This window comes from Etheostoma spectabile, chromosome 15, assembly GCF_008692095.1.
Source record: "Etheostoma spectabile isolate EspeVRDwgs_2016 chromosome 15, UIUC_Espe_1.0, whole genome shotgun sequence".
NCBI classification, from domain to species: Eukaryota; Metazoa; Chordata; class Actinopteri; order Perciformes; family Percidae; genus Etheostoma; species Etheostoma spectabile.
Genome location: NC_045747.1, coordinates 24,885,252 through 24,907,485, shown reverse-complemented (window position 1 = coordinate 24,907,485; position 22,234 = coordinate 24,885,252). Strand labels below are relative to the sequence as shown.

The window sequence follows — 22,234 nt, the reverse complement described above, 5'->3', positions numbered from 1 at the left end:
GCCCTGACAGTACCTAGGTAAGGACTACTAGCCAGTCAGAAGCAGAGTATGAGGGCCCTGACAGTACCTAGGTAAGGACTACTAGCCAGTCAGAAGCAGAGTATGAGGGCCCTGACAGTACCTAGGTAAGGACTACTAGCCAGTCAGAAGCAGAGTATGAGGGCCCTGACAGTACCTAGGTAACACTTACTTATTAACTTTAGTTATTTTTGGAATTTATGGTCAATAAACCTCATTTATAGGAAATTATACCTAGTGTTGGAGTTAGAAAAGCAGAAATTAGTAATTATTTAGACTAAAATTAAAGGAATGGATGTTGATGATAATCACAGACTGGAATATGTCAACTTTCACTCAATACTATTTCAAAAACACTTCCATTTGTTTTCCAAATGCTATAAAATTGAATAAGACGCCCCAAAATTAATGAAAGTAGAGATGTGTACTTGCCAAAGAGCGTTGTTTGGAATCAATCATGTTATTTTGGGGAATTAAGAAGAACATTGATATAGGAAAACGGGTCAATTTGACCCGAGGACAAGATGAGGGTTATGTAAATGTACTTTACACCACTGGTTCATACACATAACTCATCACAACTGGTCAGATACTAGGCTTCATTCTCTTCTATTCTATTCTATATCTATTATATATCTATTCTATATGTATTCTATACAGGGTGAAGCAGCGTTCAGTTTCTATGCTCCTCATATCTGGAACAAACTCCCAGAAACCTGCAGATCCGCTGCTACTCTCAGTTCTTTTAAATCACGGCTGAAGACCTTTCTTTTTGATGCTGCCTTTCTTGAAATGTTCATTTTTTCAATGTTTAATTTCTTACACTGCACTGTAAATTTTTATTCTTGTGTTTTAACTGATTTCGTGTAAAGCACTTTGAATTGCCCTGTTGCTGAAATGTGCTCTACAAACAAAGCTGCCTTGCCTATTTTTCTCTTCTATTCTATTCTATTCTATGATTTTTATAACCACGCCCCTTATGCAAAGAGCTCTCCGTGGGTTTGTGTTATCCAGGGGAAGGGGGGGGGGGGGCTTCTACCCTTAAACAGTACGGTCTTAGCCTACCAGTGAATTGTCCTTTAAGATGCAAAAGCGCAATTATGTAGCAGTCTCGACAGGTTTGATACATGCTAAACTACAGATGTTGCGCTCGAGGGATCGACTAATATAACAAAGGTAACGTATGTTTGCGTGTTGTCGTGTGTTGTAATGTAGCCGAGCTCACATCTGGTTCAGCGGGCGATGGCAGCCGCCGCATCCCCAGAAGAGGACCTCAGGCTCGGGGGGAGAGTTGGTGGAGAGCCGGGGGATTCTTCCACGCGCCCACCGCTGCTTCCTACCCCGTTTACACCTATTCCTGTTTCACATCGCTGAATAAGCGGACTGGCAACGCGTCTAGAACTAGTTTTAACGCCATAATAATGTTGAGCTGAATTTGTGTATGTTCCAGAGGAGCGAGCCACAAATCTAGTCGATGTTGCCAGTTCCCAAATTATGGCCCACATGCCCATGCAGGCTTGGAATGAAGCAAATGATACAAGTGCTAAAATCATAGGCTTTTTTTAAAATATGACTGAATTAATGTAGAATTATGTCACCACAATGGTCCCAATTGTACCAGATCCATCCAAATGCATAATGTAGATTTTTTTTTTTTTTTTTTTTTTTTTGCCAGAAGTTTCCTATTCTTAACCCTCCTGTGGTCCTCGGGTCAGATTTGACCCATTTTCAAAAATTTTCCATATCAGAAATCTGGTTTTCTTTCACTACTGTCCACAAACATAACGTGGATAGTTCCATATACAACCATTACTCTTTACAAGTAAAATAAATGATCAGTTCTCTATTTTTCATTTAAATTTGGGTCTTTAATTTTATAGCTTTTTGAGGAAAAAAAAAGAAAAAAATGTCACAAAAAAAGTGCCGAAAAATCGACAATAACATTGGAAATTTGCAACAATTTTTTTTTTTTTTAAAGTGACAATCTTTTGAAAAACAAGTCACAAAAAAAAAATGGTTGATGGGAAGACAACACAAGGGTTAAGGGTCCTAGCCAGGGGCGGAGGGGGGCTTCAGCGCCCCCAATGTTTTCTAAAAAGCCCCGCATTTTTTAAATGTTAAAGTAACTTTAACTTGGCGTTGTTTCGCCTCTGTCTCTCTGACTGGACCGGTAAATCACTGAAGTTACTGGGGAATATCCCCTTCGTTTTAGGATTAATAAAGCTCTTTACATGCCAAATTCCTACCCTACCCCTTTACTAGCCAGTCCGAAGCAGAGTATGAGGGCCCTGGCAGTACCTAGTAGGCTCTACAAAGCGAATAGCTGACAGTACCTAGTAGGTACTAGCCAGTCAGCAGAGTATGAGGGTCCTGACAGTACCTAGGTAAGGACTACTAGCCAGTCAGAAGCAGAGTATGAGGGTCCTGACAGTACCTAGGTAAGGACTACTAGCCAGTCAGAAGCAGAGTATGAGGGCGTGCCCTGACAGTACCTAGGTAAGGACTACTAGCCAGTCAGAAGCAGAGTATGAGGGCCCTGACAGTACCTAGGTAAGGACTACTAGCCAGTCAGAAGCAGAGAATGAGGGCGTGTCCTGACAGTACCTAGGTAAGGACTACTAGCCAGTCAGAAGCAGAGTATGAGGGCCCTGACAGTACCTAGGTAAGGACTACTAGCCAGTCAGAAGCACAGTATGAGGGCGTGTTTGGAGCAGTTTGTTTTAGGATTAATAAAGATGTTTCCTTGCCAAATTCCTACTTTACCCCTTTAAGTTATGAAACTCAAACATAGCAACATCAGACAATTTTTTACTCTTTTTTTGTTGTTGTCAGAAGTGAGAATTACTCATCCTCAATATTAGTTGTGTTCAGGCTTCAGAATGATAATGACAGTGGAACAGTTAGATATAAAACTATGTCTATATGATTTTTTTTTTACTTGGTGACCCTCATGGTTTTCACAATTTATTTGTTTATCAAATGGCTTGAAAAAAAAAGTGCGTATAGCTGCCGTAAATGGAGCATACCTCCGGAATATTCAGAAGCTGCAATCAAGATGCTTTTTACCTCAAACTGATTAATTTATTATCAAAATAATTGCCGATTAATTTAGTAGATGACAACTACTCGATGACTCTTTGCAGCTCTAAAAATGACCACGTTGCCTCATGTCCTGTCCAACAGGTTATGGATTCGAACCTTCCTTGTTTTATCCTCTTCATCCTGTTCGGCTGTGTCAGATGCTCTTCTGATGACCCCCCCAACAACGGCACCCGCCACCATGACTACTGCGTGCTCGGAGCCGGGCCCGCGGGTCTGCAGATGGGGTACTTCCTCTCCAAGGCTGAGAGAGACTACATCATCTTGGAGAGGAACTCCGGACCGGGCAGCTTCTTTAACAAGTAGGAAACTTTATGGAAGCATGTCATATGGTAATAGTCTCACATTTCCAGCATCTCCGCATCACATCTCCACAGCGCTGTGGAGGAAGCTCTGGCTACGTCACAGATGCATTCTGGGATAAGAGGGGGAAAAAAAGCTCTGGGTTGTTTGCATTTCTTTAGGCAAGGCAAGGCAGCTTTATCTGTAGAGCACATTTCAGCAACAGGGCAATTCAAAGTGCTTTACACAAAACCAGTTAAACAGATAAAACACAAGGATCCTCAAAAAAAAAAAAGTAAATAAATAAAGTCATAAAATAGATAAAACACAAGTGTAAACTTGAGACTACCTTCCACTAATCAGTCCATGTTAGTGCTCCTTTGGTGATCCCCCTCAGTGTCTCTACCCTTCACGACTCTATTTTTAGAGACGTTACCTTTCGCCTCCTTGGACTCTTCTTCACACTAATTAAACCGATCTAGTTAGATGTAGCGCTGCCTTTCGTGTCTATTTTTTGACACTACACATTCACACTTCTTCTTTAAAGTGTTACCCTTTGAGTCTGTCTTTCTCTGTATAACACAGCCTTTATACTTTTTTCCTTGTCCTCAAAAAAAACAAAAACAATTACAGTTGTTAGGGCGGCGCTTAGCTCCGGACACAGTGACAGTGGCTCTGCTAAGTAGTCTCAGGAAGGAACTCTTGCACCCCGCAAAAGAAAACACAAGTTAACTGTTCACACAAGACGGTAACGTGAGCTTTTTTCAGCTAGACCAGTGGATCTCTGTGTACTTCGTTCACAGCAATCCCACCAATCGTTCGCCAAACGTCCCCGTTAGAAATGCCAGAGCCGGCCTGCCTTATTGCAAAATCCAAATTTTCTTCAACACGTGCAATTTTCAGCGTGTAGTCTAGATGTTTCCCGTAGCGATGGGATTTTCAGAAAAACACAGAGAGTAGAGGGTGAGGGGCAATGCGCTGTCAGCTTAACCTGGAAATGTACAATACTACAATAATTCGACTACAGGATATAAAATGAGACACTTTCCCTGTCTAGATTGGATGGATGGAGGATAGATCAATAGATAGATAGATAGATAATAGATTAGATAGATAGTAGATAGTAGATAGATGATAGATAGATAGTAGATGAGATATGGTCCCCAAAAATGGGAAATTATGGTACAGCAGCACACGTACATCAGTAACCAACACAGATATAACATAAATGAATACTAGGATAAAATATACAAACATACATATACAGAATATAAAATAAAATAATAATAATAATAATAGGAATAAATATAAGAACAAATATTTGATATATACAGGAAGGGAAAACAAAATGTGCAACGCTTAAATAGTATGCTAAAATGTAAATAAACAATGTGCAGGTTGAACTTAGTTCAACGTCTGAAGACTTGACACGTCTAACCGTCCTGAATGACCTTTGACACGTCCTAACCGTCTGAATGACCTTTGACAGTCTAACGTCCTGAATCACCTTGACACGTCCTAACGTCCTGAATGCCCTTTGACACGTCCTAACGTCTCAATCACTTTGACACTCTTACGTCTCAATCACTTGAAAGTCCTAACCGTCCTCAATCCCTTGACATGTCCTAGCCCTGAATCACCTTGACACGTCCTAACGTCCTGAATGACCTTGACAGTCTAACGTCTTCAATCAATTGGAACTCCTTACCGTCTCAATCACCTTTGACAGTCCTAACCGTCCCAAATCCTTGACACTAAACGTCCTCAATCCCCTTGACAAGTCCTAACCGTCCTCAATCACCTTTGACAGTCTAACGTCCTCAATCCCTTGACATGTCCTAACCGTCCTCAATACCTTTGACACGTCCTAACGTCCTCAATCACCTTTGACACGTCCTAACCGTCTGAATGACCTTGACACGTCCTAACCGTCTTGAATGACCTTTGACACGTCCTTACCGTCCTGAATCACCTTTGACACGTCCTTACTGTCCTCAATCACCTTTGACACGTCCTAACCGTCCTCAATCACCTTTGACACGTCCTAACCGTCCTGAATCACCTTTGACACGTCCTAACCGTCCTGAATGACCTTTGACACGTCCTTACCGTCCTGAATGACCTTTGACACGTCCTTACCGTCCTCAATCACCTTTGACACGTCCTAACCGTCCTGAATCACCTTTGACACGTCCTAACCGTCCTCAATCCCCTTTGACACGTCCTAACCATCCTCAATCCCCTTTGACACGTCCTAACCGTCCTCAATCCCCTTTGACACGTCCTAACCGTCCTCAATCACCTTTGACACGTCCTAACCGTCCTCAATCACCTTTGACATGTCCTAACCGTCCTCAATCACCTTTGACACGTCCTAACGTCCTCAATCACCTTTGACACGTCCTACCGCTTGAATGCCCTTTTGACACGTCCTAACGTCTGAATGACCTTTGACACGTCCTACCGTCCTGAATCACCTTTGACACGTCCTTACTGTCCTCAATCACCTTTGACACGTCCTAACCGTCCTCAATCACCTTTGACACGTCCTAACCGTCCTGAATCACCTTTGACACGTCCTAACCGTCCTGAATGACCTTTGACACGTCCTTACCGTCCTGAATCACCTTTGACACGTCCTTACTGTCCTCAATCACCTTTGACACGTCCTAACCGTCCTGAATCACCTTTGACACGTCCTTACCATCCTGAATCACCTTTGACACGTCCTTACTGTCCTGAATCACCTTTGACACGTCCTAACCGTCCTGAATCCCTTTGACACGTCCTTACTGTCCTGAATCCCCTTTGACACGTCCTAACCGTTCTCAATCACCTTTGACACGTCCTAACCGTCCTCAATCCCTTTGACACGTCCTTACTGTCCTGAATCACCTTTGACACGTCCTAACCGTCCTGAATCACCTTTGACACGTCCTAACCGTCCTGAATGACCTTTGACATGTCCTAACCGTCCTGAATCACCTTTGACACGTCCTAAATGAACTTTGACATGTCCTAACCGTCCTGAATGACCTTTGACACGTCCTAACCGTCCTCAATCACCTTTGACACGTCCTTACTGTCCTCAATCACCTTTGACACGTCCTAACCGTCCTCAATCACCTTTGACACGTCCTAACCGTCCTCAATCACCTTTGACACGTCCTAACCGTCCTCAATCACCTTTGACACGTCCTAACCGTCCTCAATCACCTTTGACACGTCCTAACCGTCCTCAATCACCTTTGACACGTCCTAACCGTCCTCAATCCCCTTTGACACGTCCTAACCGTCCTGAATCACCTTTGACATGTCCTAACCGTCCTGAATGACCTTTGACACGTCCTAACCGTCCTCAATCACCTTTGACCGTCTTACTGTCCTCAATCACCTTTGACAAGTCCTAACCGTCCTCAATCACCTTTGACACGTCCTTACGTCCTGAACCCTTTGACACGTCCTTACTGTCCTGAATACCTTTGACACGTCCTAACCGTCCTGAATCACCTTTGACACGTCCTAACCGTCCTGAATCACCTTTGACATGTCCTAACCGTCCTGAATCACCTTTGACACGTCCTAAATGAACTTTGACATGTCCTAACCGTCCTCAATCACCTTTGACACGTCCTAACCGTCCTCAATCACCTTTGACACGTCCTAACCGTCCTCAATCACCTTTGACACGTCCTAACCGTCCTCAATCACCTTTGACACGTCCTAACCGTCCTGAATCACCTTTGATACGTCCTAACCGTCCTGAATCACCTTTGACACGTCCTAACCGTCCTCAATCACCTTTGATACGTGCCTTTTCTGCTCTGCTCTGTGTGTCCAAGGTATCCCAGGCACAGGAAGCTGATTAGTATTAACAAGATCCACACAGGAAGGCAGAACCGAGAATTCAACCTGCGCCACGATTGGAACTCGTTGCTGAGCGACAGACCTGACCTGCTGCTCAAGAGAGTGAGCGGGGACTTTTACCCGCCAGCGGACGCCTTCCCGCTCTACCTGTCCATGTTCGTGAAGGAGCTCGGGCTGAAGGTCCGGTATGGGGTGGACATCGGAAGGATCAGGGCAGCGCAGTCAGCCGCCGGCAGAAGATACATCCTGACTGATCAACATGCGTCGGACTACACATGCAGGTAGTCTGCTTCGCTGACGCTACAATTACAATAATTGCTTTTGGTTTTGAGGGTTGTTTGTTGCCAAAAAAACAATCTCCGTGCACACAAGAGTTTAAGCTCCAGTAGCCGAGCTAATCTCCGAGCAGCATGTGTAATCCGCCCGGTTGGTGGTAGTTGCTGAGGTAGTTGCTGTGGTAGTTGCTTGAAGTTGCAGAAGAAACTATGTAGGAATAGCAACAATGGCAAAAAATAAGACAAGGGATTTATTCTTCTTTGTTTGGACCGACAACGAGGTAGAACTCTTACTGAAAGTAATGTGTAAGGTGACTGCAAGGCGACCATCGTTTCCAAAGGTTTGTACCAGACCTGACCACAAAGTGTGTGCTTACTTGTTTGTGTGTTTTTGTTTTTTTTGCTGTTATTGAAAAAAAATGCTGCTGCTGTAACAACAAAATTTCCCCGTTGTGGGATGAATAAAGTATAATCTAATCTAATCTAATCTAACCCCGGCGTCGTCAAACCAAACCTGGGGCAGCAGTAGCCTGACGTCGACATACTCGGTCTGATTCTGCTCCTTTGGGCTGTGATTATGAAGTGTGTTTCAACCGAACCAGGAAAGAAAATGCCTCTGCACTCAATTGGATAAACCTACAACCGATCAGAACAACGCATTGAGGCATTCAATCCCTGGCCCTGCAGTCCCATGTCAAAGTGTCCTTGGGCAAGACACTGAACCCCGAGTTGCCCCCGATGCTGCGTCATCGGAGTGTGAATGTGTGTGAGTGTGTGTGAATGTGTGTGAGTGTGTATCTGATGAGCAGGTGGCACCTTGTACGGCAGCCTCGGCCACAGTGTATGAATGTGTGTGAATGGTGAATGTATCCTGTACTATGTAAAAGCGCTTAGAGTGGTCGTTAAGACTAGAAAAGCGCTATATAAAATACAGCACATTTACATTTACATAGGCCTACAACCAATCAGAGCAACGGATAGACCTACAACCAATCAGAGCAACGGATAGACCTACAACCAATCAGAGCAACGGATAGACCTACAACCAATTAGAGCAACGGAGTATGTGACGTATGTTGAACTATTGCAGAGTCCTGTAGGTAGAACGGCAAAAACATCTTTCCGATCGAAAAAATGTCTTAACTGCGGCTCTCTGTTCCTCTTTTAAAATGAATGCGCTGTTGATATCTTCTATACCATACGCAATGGTGGAATCTACCCATCTCAATTCTCCGGTGGCAGCCATCTTTGTTGTAAATTAATTCAACCCAAGCACTCTTTGGTGACGTGGTTACTGTTTAAAGCCCGCCCTCACAATTTGATTGGTCCGAACAACTCTGGTTCAAGATGAAGTCAACGGATGAAGTCCAGACCAACCAGAAAGTTGCAACCTCAAAGTGTGTGTGTGTGTGTGGTGTGTGTGTGTGTGTGTGTGTGTGTGTGTGTGTGTGTGTGTGTGTGTGTGTGTGTGTGTGTGTGGTGTGTGTGTGTGTGTGTGTGTGTGTGTGTGGTGTGTGTGTGTGGTGGTGTGTGTGTGTGTGTGTGTGTGTGGTGTGTGTGGTGTGTGTGTGTGTGTGTGTGTGTGTGTGTGTGTGTGTGTGTGTGTGTGTGTGTGACATCCGTGTTTGCAAATTTCTCCGTTTTAGGGGCTTGCAAACTCTGGAGTATTTAAGTGAGGCGTAGACGGAACGAAAGATGTTCGGTTTTTAAACCAAAGCGTAGTAGTGTAGATGCAGACTAAAATTAGTTTGGCTTTCGGATTGCTTCATGTTGTACTTCTCTCCCTCAGCGTCCTTCTGGCAGCCACAGGTTTGTGGGTTCCTCACAAGGTAGAGTTTGTCGGGTCTCACCTGGTCGAAGGCTACGAGTCCATCTCCACTAATCCTGAGGACTACAAGGACCAGTCCGTGCTGATTCTGGGCAAGGGGAACTCGGCGTTTGAAACAGCCCAGAGCATCTTGGGAAGAGCAAGTCATGTGCACATGATCAGCTCCAGCCCCGTTCGACTCGCTTGGCAAACACATTACGTTGGAGATCTCAGGTAGCGCTAAATATTTGGTCATTTCTTCCCTTGTCTTTACAGTCATTGTGATTTTGCTTTACTTGTACATCGGTGGTCTAAAACCAGATGTAGATCCCACAGTGGATATTTACTATATTCTTTGCATACAATTGAATTGTCAATGTAAAGGTTATTTTGGTTATGTCTGTGCGGCAGAGGATGGATATTTTAACCTATTTCTTTTAGCTACTTATTTGAAATCCGTTACTTTTACTATTTCAACTGTGTATCCATTACTTTTAGCGAACTCTAGACACATTTATCCATTACTTTTAGCTAAATCTTGACACATTTATCCAATACTTTTAGCTAAATCTTGACACATTTATCCATTACTTTTAGCTAACTCTTGACACATTTATCCATTACTTTTAGCTAAATCTTGACACATTTATCCATTACTTTTAGCTAACTCTTGACACATTTATCCAATACTTTTAGCTAACTTTTGACACATTTATCCAATACTTTTAGCTAACTTTAGACACATTTATCCAATACTTTTAGCTAACTTTTGAAACATTAATCCATTACTTTTAGCTAACTTTTGAAACATTAATCCAATACTTTTAGCTAACTCTTGAAACGTGCATCCATTAATTGCAGCTAACAATTTACACTGTTTATCTATTACTTTTAGCTAACTATTTCAACGGTTTATGCATTAATTTAAGCTAACTGTTAATCAGTTACTTTTATCTATTTCCCAATTTACCACAAGTGAACTTTATTTGTTTTTCAGAGCTGTGAATAATGAGCTCATAGACACATATCAGCTGAAGTCCCTTGATGGGTTGTTGGAGGCACACCTGGACAAAATAGTCCTCGCTCAACGAACGGAGCAAGGCAGGACGAGGTCAGGTAAAAAGAAGAAAGAGAAGAAGGGACAGTTGTACGTGACTTTAAAGAAGTTCCTTCAACACCAGGGACAGAAGAACAGCTCAGATGTGACAGGAGAAGAACTGCCAGGGTATTACATCGACAACTTCTCTTTGCGGAAGCCCTACGACCGAGTGATTCGATGCCTTGGCTTCCGATTCAACTTCAGCATATTTGACAGGTATGGGCTTACGTAACATGGTAGTGTGGAAATTGCAGCAAGATGCAGGAGACAATTTCTCACGTTGAGAGCACACAAATGCGTGGCCTGTTTATTTCACAGGAAAAACGTATAAACAGAATAAGGTGCTGAGCCTAATGCCAACGTCATCACGCATTCCCAACATTTAAAGGGGCCGTGCTCCCCGAACAGTTAACGTTACCTGCGGTGACTAAGGGCAGTAAATCACATGTCTAATCAAAGGTGTGTGGAACCACACTTAGCAACATGGTGATTTATGTATGTCACATTCACTAAATATTTTTATTTTTTATTTCTTTTATTAACAGATAACATTACAAACATTCAGACAAAGCAGTTCAACATATGAGCTTATGGGAAAGGGATTACAACTTATATAAATCAAGAAACAATAGTAATAAAAGTGGCACAGGATAAATAAAAGCATGAAATAGACATCGTAGTAATAGTAAAAAGAAATAGGAATGTGACAGATTTGCAAAGGCGTATAAAATGTTAAAACAGAGGTACTTAATTAAATAAATTGGGGGATAGATCAAGGATGAATCTAGCTTTTTTATTAGTTATTAAATTAAGAGACTCAAGATATGTGTGAAATTCAACTACACAGTCGCATTCACTACAGTAGGCTTATAAAGCTCAACAGTGACCGCCCACTTTTTTTAATGGCTCTGGTTCTGGAAGTAACTTTTTCCCGTTCAATATCTCCATTGTTTCAGAAAATGCTTATACAAAGAGCACGGATCTGAGCCAACCAGCTACGAGAAGAACCATGATCGTAAAACATTTGATTCCGCGCTAAAGAACATTTGCATTTTTACTTCTGAATCCACACTGTTAGTCTATACTGTATTTTGTCAACATCCATACTTTAATGCAATGCCCTTCTCTTGTATCATGTTACTATGTTTAAAAAGTCCAAGCTGTTTGATTTATATGATGTTCCATCTCCCCAGCTCTACCTGCCCACCGAAAAGTGACAATGCCAAAGGGCGTTTGCCGCAGGTGACAGCCTGGTATGAAGGGAAGAGCACTCCTGGCCTGTTTGTGCTGGGAACGGCTGCTCACTCCAGAGACTACCGCTCGTCTGCCGGCGGCTTCGTCCATGGATTCCGGTACACAGGTGAAAGGCCAACAGATAGACTTAGACTAGACTTAGGCTGAATCCCAATCCTTCGTCTTACCCCTACCCCTTACCCCTTACCCCTTCCCCTAGTTTTTGCGCGTTCACGCGGGACCTAGTGGTGTCCCAATACCTAGGGGAAGGGGATAGACCAAGGGGTGTATACCCCTAGAAACCAAGCGTGGACGCGACCTCACTTGAAAACACACTTTCAACAATGGCTGCCGCGTTGACCAGAGAGACAAACAGACCTAAGTACTACACAGATAACATCTGCCTCTGCACCACCAAAGTGAACATAAAATAACTATAATATTTATAAATATATAAATGCATGTGACACTGTTGTCAAAACCCACAAAGTTGACAGACAGAGACGCCATCTTGGAAGTTTGTGATCAATTCTGTATGGTGATGTAACCAAGTGGTGTCCCATTTCATAGGGGGATGTTTTCACCCCTAGCCCTCACCCCTTGGTTTCAAGGGCCAAGGGGTAGGGGTAAGGGGTAAGACAGAGAAATGGGATTCAGCCTTAGACTTAGACTTCTCTTTATTAATCCTTTTGGGATGACTCCCGCGAGGAAATTTAAAGTTCCAGCAGCAGTTTTAGCAGGAAAAAGAAACAAAAAATAGATAAAAAAGACAGTATAAAGACAGCAAAATAACAATAATAATAACAACAATAAGAACGTTTGTCAAATAAACAAAGAAAAGACCATAAATTATTATTAAAGTGATAATTGTGACACAGTCCAGTGTTAAAGTGATAAAGTGACCAGGTGTGAATTTAAGTCCAGGTGGGCATGTATGTATGTATGTATGTGTGTGTATGTATGTATGTATGTATGTGTGTATGTGTGTATGTATTGTCCTCTCTGCCCTATTTCCTCCTCCCCCTTAGTGAGGATGAGATGTTTGCCATTTTGTGACATTTTTAAAATAAACACCGCATCATTTGTTCATAGCATCCTTTCTGCCATAGCTATCACATCTTGGTCTGTTTCCAAATGCAAGACATGTAGTCAATAGACCGAATCCCCATGACGTCGCGCTTTTACACTTTCGGGTAGACCATATCCGTGGATTTGAATTGCGGAGAAATGTGAAATCAGAATATTTCTGTTTAAAGATATTTAGTTAAACACTGAGGCGTGAGCTATCTATTGTCTCTGATGTGCTTATTGTCTGGACTGTGTTGCCTTGCTAGCATCTTTGTTAAATCAATTCTAGTGTTAAAAACAGCAACATCTCACCATCAGTTGGACTGACTGCTAGTTTGGGTGGTGTCATTTTCTTTAGTATAAATTAGGTCACCCAGTTAGTCAAAGTGTTGACGTATAAATGCATCAAACGTGCATTTTAGATGAATGAGACGAGAGAATATTCAGTTGATATTCGTCCCCGTTTGCTCAACGCTAAAAAAATGTTATGTACAGGCCTGGGTTTTCTACCTGGACTTTATTGTTAACAATCATTGTGATTGGGTCTATTGACGGTTTGCTAAGCCCTGTTCCTCTTAGCTACTGTTGCTAGTGATGGCCGAACGAAGCTTCATGAACCAGTGTCTTTATTTTCTGAGCCCACTTGATGGCGCTCGCTGTTCAACAGTTGGTTGAGAATACACTGAACTGTAATGCCTTTACAGTGGGCGGCTGTGGCTCAGTGGTAGAGCGGTTGCCTGCGGTTGCCTGCCAATCGGAAGGTTGGTGGTTCGATCCCCGCCCCTGCAGTCATTGTCGAAGTGTCCTTGGGCAAGACACTGAACCCCGAGTTGCCCCCGGTGCTGCGCATCGGAGTGTGAATGTGTATGATTGTTTATCTGATGAGCAGGTGGCACCTTGTACGGCAGCCCCGGCCACAGTGTATGAATGTGTGTGAATGGTGAATGTTTCCTGTAGATGTAAAAGGGCTTTGAGCAGTTGTTAAGACTGGAAAAGCGCTATATAAATACAGCACATTTACAAAATACAGCCTTTGGCCTTTCTCTTAAAACCAAGAGCGCCATCTAGTGGGCTCAGAAAATAAACACACTGGTTCATGAAGCTTCCTTTGGCCATCACTAACTGTTGCTACGCCTGTCAGTCACATTACGCAGTTTATTCCAGACAGAGTTAGACAAAGCAAACCAGGCTTCTTATTTTTAGGCCACACACAGTTGTGGATTAAAACTGTTGCTAGCTGATTTTATCAGCTGTAGCTAGCAAGCTCAAAATAACATTAACTCAATGAGCTGCTTAAAAACACTGTCTCTGACTTTTAACCCTCCTGTTGTCCTCGGGTCACATTTGACCCCTTTAAAAAATGTCTGTATCTAATATATGGGTTTCTTTTTAAACTAAATTACCACACAAAATGGATTGGATTCCTTACAACGCTCTTTGCAAGTACAATTGATCATTTTTATTTCTCTGATCTTAACTATTAGTCCAAATAATTAATAATTTCTGCTTTTTTAGCTCAAATATTAGGTATAATTCTATATAAATGAGGGTTATTGACCATGAATTCCAAAAAGTAGTGTAAACTAGTGGTAGTAAGGTGGTGGTAGTGAAAACTGAAATAAAGTCTGAAAAAGGAAATGTCGAAAATGTCAAAGTTTTTGACCTGGGAGGACAACGCAAGGGTTTCCAGCTGACTCGTTTCAAAAGGGTTATCTTGTAAAAGGGTCTTACAGATTTTGGGTTTCTAGCTGAACACGTTTACAGAAACATTGTGATTGGGTGTGTGGTCAAACGTGGACCACGACACAGTTACACTGCAGACAAACACAGTGGACGGTTGTGCATTTGAATAAAACAGCCCTTTGTGCCAATTATGTAAATTAGGTGATATTTAAATACATTGTATTGATTTTCTGCCACAGTGCGTGCTGTACATCGTGTACTTGAACAACGTTACCATAGTAACCCGTGGCCCTCGACAAAACTGTTGACATCGCAGCTGCAGTCCTGGATTCTGAAGCGGGTCGGCGAGGCTTCTGGGCCGTACCAAATGTTTGAGGTGCTGGGGGACGTTATACTTCTCCGAGGGTGAGCATGTGTTATTTTGATATAACCTCATTTGCTCTGACCAGTGAATCTCCATTTAACTTCATCCACAGCAATCCCTGAAACGTCCTAGTTAGAGAGTAAATGCCGTAAACATATTTGTAAATCTTTACAATCATTCACCAAATGAGCCAAGCAGACCTGCTCTGTTGCACGATTTTCTTCAAAACTTGACATTTTAATCGTCAAGCTTGCTCGTATGGAAGCGAATAAGCGACATAAGTCTTTGAATTTTAACAGCCACTGAATACTTAATATTGAAATTTTTATTTTGAAAATTATGTATCTGAATTTATTTGTTCTGAATTCACCTCTTTGAAATTTAAATTTGAAAATTCTTGGTGAATTCAGAACAAATAAATTCAGATACATAATTTTCAAAATAAAAATGTCAATATTAAGTATTCAGTGGCTGTTAAAATTCAAAGACTTATGTCGCTTATTCGCTTCCATATGCTCGCTCGACGTTATTTGTTGTTTAAAGTAGCAGGTAAGTAGTAAGTAAAAGTAGTAAGAAGTAGTAGTAAAAGGTATTTTGAGAACGGTAACACACAGAGATCCTTCCACTATCCTGAAAATGAAAGTACTTTTGTTGATCCAGAGTAGAATTGCAACAACTGGTTATTTATTCATCCTCTAAGTCTGTTATACTCTAGTATACACACTCCCTGTGTATACTGATTACATTGAATGTTGCTCTCCATAGACCTAAAAACACCAAATTATCTTGCTGGAAATGACATTGCCTGACCTTTTTCCACAATAAACAAATGCACAGTGTAGTCCCTTTTTTTTTAAATTTTAAGCTCAACATATTTTGTTCCTTCCTTGTCTCCTTGACTCTAAGCTCTCACTGTGAATACGTGGAAGAGTTTACACTCCAGGCCTTGCCTCAGTTCTCCAATCTCTCGGGCCACGAGGTCTCACGCCATGGACTGATCGTTCTAGTCATGCAGTACGGGAAGAAGAAGATAGATTATCTGGGGCCGGAAAGGACGGAAGGAGACTGGACCAAAGCGTGGAAATCCAACTTTCTGCACCCTGTTTTATACTACTATGACACACTTCCTACTGGTGAGTAGAAATGCTGTCCCGTTAAAAAGTGTCCCTTCTTAGGAGTAAAATTACTGCAGTTTTGACTCGGATTGAAGATTAATGTAAGTTCTTTTGTTTGTTTTCCCCAGAGGAAGAAATGAAGCTCCGTCCCTCTGGCTGGGCTTTACCGAGGCCCAAGGCGATCCATCACATGGTCGAGGACTTCCTCGCTGAATGGGATAGTCCCGTATCTCACATCCAGCCTTTGCGGCGCTTCCTGGAGCACTGCGTCCAGACTGACCTCAGGGCCTTCTACGCGGGTAAAGCTGTGTGTTTGTGCTGCAAATACTATTTTTAAAATATGAATTTAACACTAATTTTGGAATTAATAAAAATAAAAATTTTAAAAAGGCCATATACTGTATGTGACACTCCCAGCGCTGCAAAACCTTGCGGCGGATAGCCGGATTGCCAGATCGCCTGATCTAATGCGGATGATGCTGCCAAGCAACAAAGTGGGCCAAGAAACTCAAGATACAGTCCATTAGTTATAGTCTCCATCCACCGTGTTCCACCTCCGTGATTGCTCTGGTGGTCTCTTTTCCAGCCGGATGTCAGTCCCCTTCCTCTTTCTTTTGTGTTGGCGTTCTAACCTCCGGTGGATTTCTGAGGACTATGGTTACCTGGTCCTCAGATCTCTGCAGGGTAAATCCAGACAGCTAGCTAGGACTATCTGTCCAATCTGAGGACTCTGGTTACCTGGTCCTCAGATCTCTGCAGGGTAAATCCAGACAGCTATCTGTCCAATCTGAGGACTATGGTTACCTGGTCCTCAGATCTCTGCAGGGTAAATCCAGACCGCTAGCTAGACTATCTGTCCAATCTGAGTTTTCTGTTTCACGACTAAAACTACTTTTGAACGTACACGTGTTTCACTAAAACGACTTCCTTCTTGAGGCTATTTTGCAGATGCACTGTCTGGCACTTAGCCCCGCCCAAGACGATTGTGATTGGTTTTTTAAAAAATGCCAATAAACCAGAGCATGTTTTCTCCCATCCCTGAATGCTGTGTGGACTAGCCAGACCTTCTGTGGAAGAAGGTCTGGCAATGCGAAACAACATTAGTCATGACTAACAAGCTTGTATAATAGGAGATGATAGAACAGCAGATTCATTCCTGTGCTTTCTCATTTTAGAATCATGTTTCCGTTCGGCCCTTACCCACCGAAAGCCGCCGCTGTTCTGTCAGCAGGGATACTTGCAGCAGCAGGGTGTCGCTCACATCAAACAGCCGTGGCAGCACATACGTGACGCTGGACTGATGCCTACTGAGCGAGATGCAGGCACATCCGTGGCTGACCCCGCATTCCCCAACTGCCTGGCCCAAGCCGGAGCCTCCGAGTCCTCAGGACTGAAACTTGACTCCTGATTGTTCTTCTCCAGTGTTTTAAAGCCATGCCTCTGATGCTGTTTAAGTTACTCAAACTCGCTACCTCCAGCACCCATAATTCCCTCCACAAAACCAAATATTTTGACAGGATACTATACCCTAAAAGTACGGCAAATTCGTCTTAGAAACCCTCGTCACCAGATGTAAATGTCTAATGGTACGTGTCCACATTCTTGATGGGCTTGTGACGGGCAGTTATCAATTTCTCTTCAATGACAAGTAAGGAAAACAGGCTACACCCTCAGGCAACCACTCTGGCTGAACCTGATTGGATGACTGCTGTACTCGTGGGCCGTCTGCTCCTGAATTTAAAAACCGGCCAACATGGCGGCTCGTTTGAAAACACATGAAATAGCTCACCGAAATGTGTTTCTGAAAACATGTTATGTGAGAGAGCTGCAGGTGATGAACCCGTCTTCATTTTAGTTGACAACCGTCACATTAAAAATAAATCTGAGTTTTCGAGAGGTGGAGAGTCAAGCTGGAGTAGAAAGTCCAGTAGCCTGGACCTTAACTTTATGCAAATGAGGCGCGAGCAACTCGACTCCAACTACCAGAATTCATTGCACGGCTGCTTACACAGACAATGAATGGCACATGACTTTTTTTTAACCAAAGAGTTATTTTCCTTTCTTTATTTTGATTGTGTTTAAATGTCCAAAGAAGTAAAAAATGATCCAGTAATTCACAAGAAATAATCAAAGATGATTGAAAAGTCTTAAAAAAAGAAAAGAAAGAAGCATAACCATGTCTTCTTTCTCTTTTAGTAATTACTTTGTGGCCCCTCTGACTTTATTATCATCATGCAACCTCTTGGGTGTCTATTGCATATCACTGGAGAGGCACTTTGTCCATTGAATGTCCCTTTATTGTCATTCCTCACAAAATATGGATATACTTTATATTATGTCATTTTTATATCATGGAAATCTAGATTATATGAAGTTGTATAGGTGGTGGGTGGGTGTGTCAAAAATGATTATGCATTTTACATGTTACCTGATGAGACTTACATTAAAGAGGAAATATGTTTGTATGTTTTGTCGACTATAGTATTTCACGGTGCGCATGCGCTGATCAACTGGTCCAGCACAAGGACTGTTTGATTGGCTTCCCGTTTGCGTAGCTCCTATTGGACAGGAGCAAATGAACAACACGGAATCTGATTGGCCGTCATTGCACTGGGCGCTGTTAACCGTACAATCAGTGTGTATTTTACTACCTTGTTTTACCCGATAATGAAGAAGTGAAATAGTGGACATTTTGGTGCTGTAAAGGAAACGTCTTCTGCTGTTGAAATACTGCAAATTACCCAGGATACAAAGACTTAAATGGGGGGAGTTTCTGTGTTGACGTGCCGCGCAATGGCCCCATGGCGCCGCTGACGGCGCAGCTGTCATATTGCCCAAAATTAAAGGCGACTGTATTTCCTTTTGCTTTGGCGGTAGTAATAGTAGTAGTAAGGACCGTAGTAGAAACACAACATACCTATGTCACGATAAAGCATGGACGGGTGGAGCCCAATCGTTGCGACAGCCTCGGACAACGACCGCTCGAGCTCCGAGGGGGAGTACATGGTGGAGCGGGGACCCGAGGACGAAACCCGGGAGGTGTTGGACCGAGAGCCGCGGTGTGACCTGGAGAGGATGGACCCGGGGGGTACCGCCGCTGTGGGGTTCGGGATAAGTGGGACTGGCGAGGGCAAGGTGGTGTTGGGTCGAGTCGACCAGAGAGACGACAAAGAAGTCCGGTACCTGCACTTGTTGTGGGAGCCGGGGCGAGGTGAGCTCGGTGGAGCCGGTGGGGTGGCGAGCAAGATGGGGAAGGTGACGGGGACCAGGACCAGGAGGCACCACAGAGTCTTCCGGAACCTCGGTCCTATGGGTAAAGACATCTATGGTAAGGGACAGTCACATTTTCTAGTAACTTAAACTTAATAAACCAGAATTTGTTTGTGGTTTGGAGAGTGCTAACGTTAGCCGTTAGCTACATTGTTTTAGCTACAATTTATAGATTAGATTAGATTAGATTCAACTTTATTGTCATTACACAGGTACAAGGCAACAAAATGCAGTTCAGGTCTAACCAGAAGTGCAATAGCAGCAGGTGCAGGATAAACACTGGTTCCATAAGTGTAGGACATGGATATGTACTGAATAAATATAGAAATGAATACTATTATAAACAGAATTTTACAGGTGGGTTTGTCCTATGAATATAAAATATAGATAACAAGTATTGTGAGACCTACGTAATGTAATTCCATTGCTAAGCAACAGCTTGCTCCCCAATTTACTTCCTGTCAGCTTATAAACTGTGTGTTGTGTTTAATAATATTTAGATTTATAGGTTTGTGAGTATGGGGATTTTATTCAAATGACAGTTGGGTTATGGTGACTTAAAATAAATACGTATGAGAAATATAGATATACTCTTAACAGATAAAGGCAATTTAGTTTTATTACAGTGTTATGCAGTGAATACCAGAAGAAAACATGTAAGATAACTGTGTGTCAGAGTATGATGTAATGACGAAAATCTCAGTAGCTATCTAATCTCATCTCTGATTTTCTGAGGCATAACATGTTATCCACTATGTGAAACCGCCTAGGCCAAAATGTAATACTTGACTTGCACATACAACAAACCCTTGCGTAAGCACGCACACTCTTATGCACGTATAAACGTCACTATATTACCACAAGAGTTCCTTCTAACTGATAATGTAAAAGAAAGAAGTGCCATTTAAGTTAATCTGCAGATTCTATCCAGTGAAACATTTCTTACAAAAGTTAAAAGATGAGATGTCAAAGTTCATCCTGAAACTTTCTCCCGTTTATTTTGCTTTTGTTTGGGTTAAAATAAGTACTAAAAGTAATCAGTTAGTTGATATGTATGTACAAGTCAAGTTTTCAATTTTGGCCCTGGTGGATGTCCAAGGTTACATGAATGAAGTCTTTGTTGCTCCGATGTCCTGCAATATGACCCCATTCATCTCATCACAAAGCCTTATTTACATACTTGTCACTTTGATGGTCTTATCTCCACAGCTGTGAAAAGACTGAGGGAAGCAGCAAACAGCAATGACATCGACACAGGTAACAACAGTGAGGTGATGCAGTAAAATGCCCTGCAAGTGGTGTGAGGGCCAGATGAAAAACGGTTGTGTTTTCCTAATACAATTGTGTTATTCCAGTTCGAAAGCTCCTGCAAGATGACATAGACCCCTGTGCAGCAGACGACAAGGGGAGGACAGCCCTCCATTTCTCTTCCTGTAATGGCAATGAGAGCATAGGTAGGTTGGTGATTAACTATTGTGACAGTGTTATAGGAAATCCCAAATGTAAGTTTCAGTTAGAAAACCAGTTTGTTCACCATACTGCAAATATTTCTGACATTCATTAATTTGTTTATACACTTCCCCTTTATTGTATAATGCATTTTTAGCATCAGCGACAGTTAATCCAATATATTTTTTTATGTCTGTAGTGCAATTGTTGCTGAGCCACGGCGCTGACCCCAACCAGCGAGACAGTCTGGGGAATACCCCCCTCCATCTGGGTAAGAGAGAACAATCCCCACGGCCCGTAAAACCTGCAGCACTGTGGCCAATAATGCATATGACTGTGGTTTCACTTTGACACACAACTGTGCAGCTGCTAAACATGAACAGCAATTCAGCAGAATGACATAAAGGCAGTTTTCGTGATGGTTTTGCATGCAACAAGTGTTGATTCTTGCATTTTGTGTTGCAACTCGCCCATTTTCACGTGTGTTTCTGCAGCGGCCTGTACCAACCATGTGCCTGTAATCACCACTTTGCTGAGAGGAGGTGAGACCGCTGTAGATGTGTTGAATTCTGTGTGCACACATGCATGTAACTCAGTTTTCCAATCATATATACATGCAAATAAATTAGTCTTGTGGAGGGAACCATCTAGGGGGGCTGTGAAACTGAACTTGCTAAAAGTGGTAATCTTAAAAAAAAAAGAAACTGAACTTGCCATGCAAAAGACCCTTTTTCTTTTATTTATTCATGCACATGTGTTTCATAGCGTCCTCCCTTCCGCGCACGAGCTGCAGATAGGTTTCCTCCCGCTCTATCCATCATGCACAGCTCTCCCTCGTGGGGGGAGGGGCTTAGGAGACCGTTTTGGGGCTTTAGCGGAAAGCGGGGAGGGACTGAGAAGTTGTCGATGTTCAAATTTGTTGGCTAAGTCCTGGATCTTCGCAATCCTACCTACGGCACCTTTAACGTTACCGTTAGCTAATTATTTGAACTTTTTATTCACGACTTTTGGATACCTGTTTAAACTTCTGTGCTCAAGCAACAGCTCGCTTGCTGACTAGTTTTCACTCTCATACGACTGCAGTATGTAGTGTTCAGGTGTTACAGTGTTAACCCTCTTAATATGTGGATATATTCTTTAAATCAAATCGTAATTTTTTTTTTTACTACTCTCCAATCTTTTCACATGGCAACAACAAGTACCCCTGGTTGGGAATCTCTGCTTTAAGAGTTTAGATAAGTTTAGATAGACTTTATAAATCCCGCACTAGGGAAATTCCCTTGCTACAGCAGCTCAAAAAACTTCACACACATCAGAATAAGACAAATACACAAATCAAAATAGGAAAAATATACAAAAAGTATCATAAGAACTAGAAAAACTAGAATAACAGTTATAGTAACATATACATTATACACACTATATAACACCCTAATTATAAACAGACAGGTAAAACAGAGTTAATAAACTCTAGTGTGATACATATTCAGTTAGAATGAAGAGTGTGTGGATACGATATGTTTAACTGAGAGTTTTGTGTTTTGTTGTGGTGTCTGGTCAGGAGCCCGTGTGGACGCCCTCGACCGAGCCGGCAGGACTCCTCTG

General features: G+C 42.4%; 2 protein-coding genes across 2 annotated transcripts in view; both read left to right on the top strand.

The window, feature by feature from the left end:
- The first annotated feature begins 1,036 nt into the window (after nucleotides 1-1,036).
- On the top strand, nucleotides 1,037-18,366 carry foxred2 (FAD-dependent oxidoreductase domain containing 2). The gene is made up of 10 exons (XM_032536551.1): nucleotides 1,037-1,194; nucleotides 3,202-3,419; nucleotides 7,242-7,547; nucleotides 9,331-9,582; nucleotides 10,346-10,663; nucleotides 11,641-11,807; nucleotides 14,671-14,836; nucleotides 15,702-15,928; nucleotides 16,039-16,209; nucleotides 17,086-18,366. The coding sequence occupies exons 2-10, from the start codon at nucleotides 3,205-3,207 to the stop codon at nucleotides 17,316-17,318; spliced, it is 2,055 nt and encodes a 684-aa protein (XP_032392442.1). The 5' UTR covers nucleotides 1,037-1,194; nucleotides 3,202-3,204; the 3' UTR covers nucleotides 17,319-18,366.
- A 170-nt stretch (nucleotides 18,367-18,536) lies between these two features.
- The window catches only part of ankrd54 (ankyrin repeat domain 54), a 5,455-nt gene continuing 1,757 nt past the window's right edge, over nucleotides 18,537-22,234 (top strand). The window contains exons 1-6 of the mRNA XM_032536580.1: nucleotides 18,537-19,238; nucleotides 20,390-20,437; nucleotides 20,536-20,634; nucleotides 20,829-20,900; nucleotides 21,124-21,171; nucleotides 22,191-22,234. The exon at nucleotides 22,191-22,234 is cut by the window's right edge and continues 81 nt beyond it. Coding sequence (XP_032392471.1) covers nucleotides 18,845-19,238; nucleotides 20,390-20,437; nucleotides 20,536-20,634; nucleotides 20,829-20,900; nucleotides 21,124-21,171; nucleotides 22,191-22,234 — 705 coding nt within the window. The 5' untranslated portion in view covers nucleotides 18,537-18,844. The remainder of the gene's footprint in view (nucleotides 19,239-20,389; nucleotides 20,438-20,535; nucleotides 20,635-20,828; nucleotides 20,901-21,123; nucleotides 21,172-22,190) is intronic.

What these genes read in the sequence shown, in the direction of transcription:
- foxred2 (XM_032536551.1), top strand. Translation starts at nt 3,205, where the DNA reads ATGGATTCGAACCTTCCTTGTTTTATCCTCTTCATCCTGTTCGGCTGT. An exon ending in AACTTCAGCATATTTGACAG is followed by an intron (nt 10,664 to 11,640) that starts GTATGGGCTTAC and finishes CCATCTCCCCAG; the next exon opens with CTCTACCTGCCCACCGAAAA. An exon ending in CCATGGATTCCGGTACACAG is followed by an intron (nt 11,808 to 14,670) that starts GTGAAAGGCCAA and finishes TTTCTGCCACAG; the next exon opens with TGCGTGCTGTACATCGTGTA.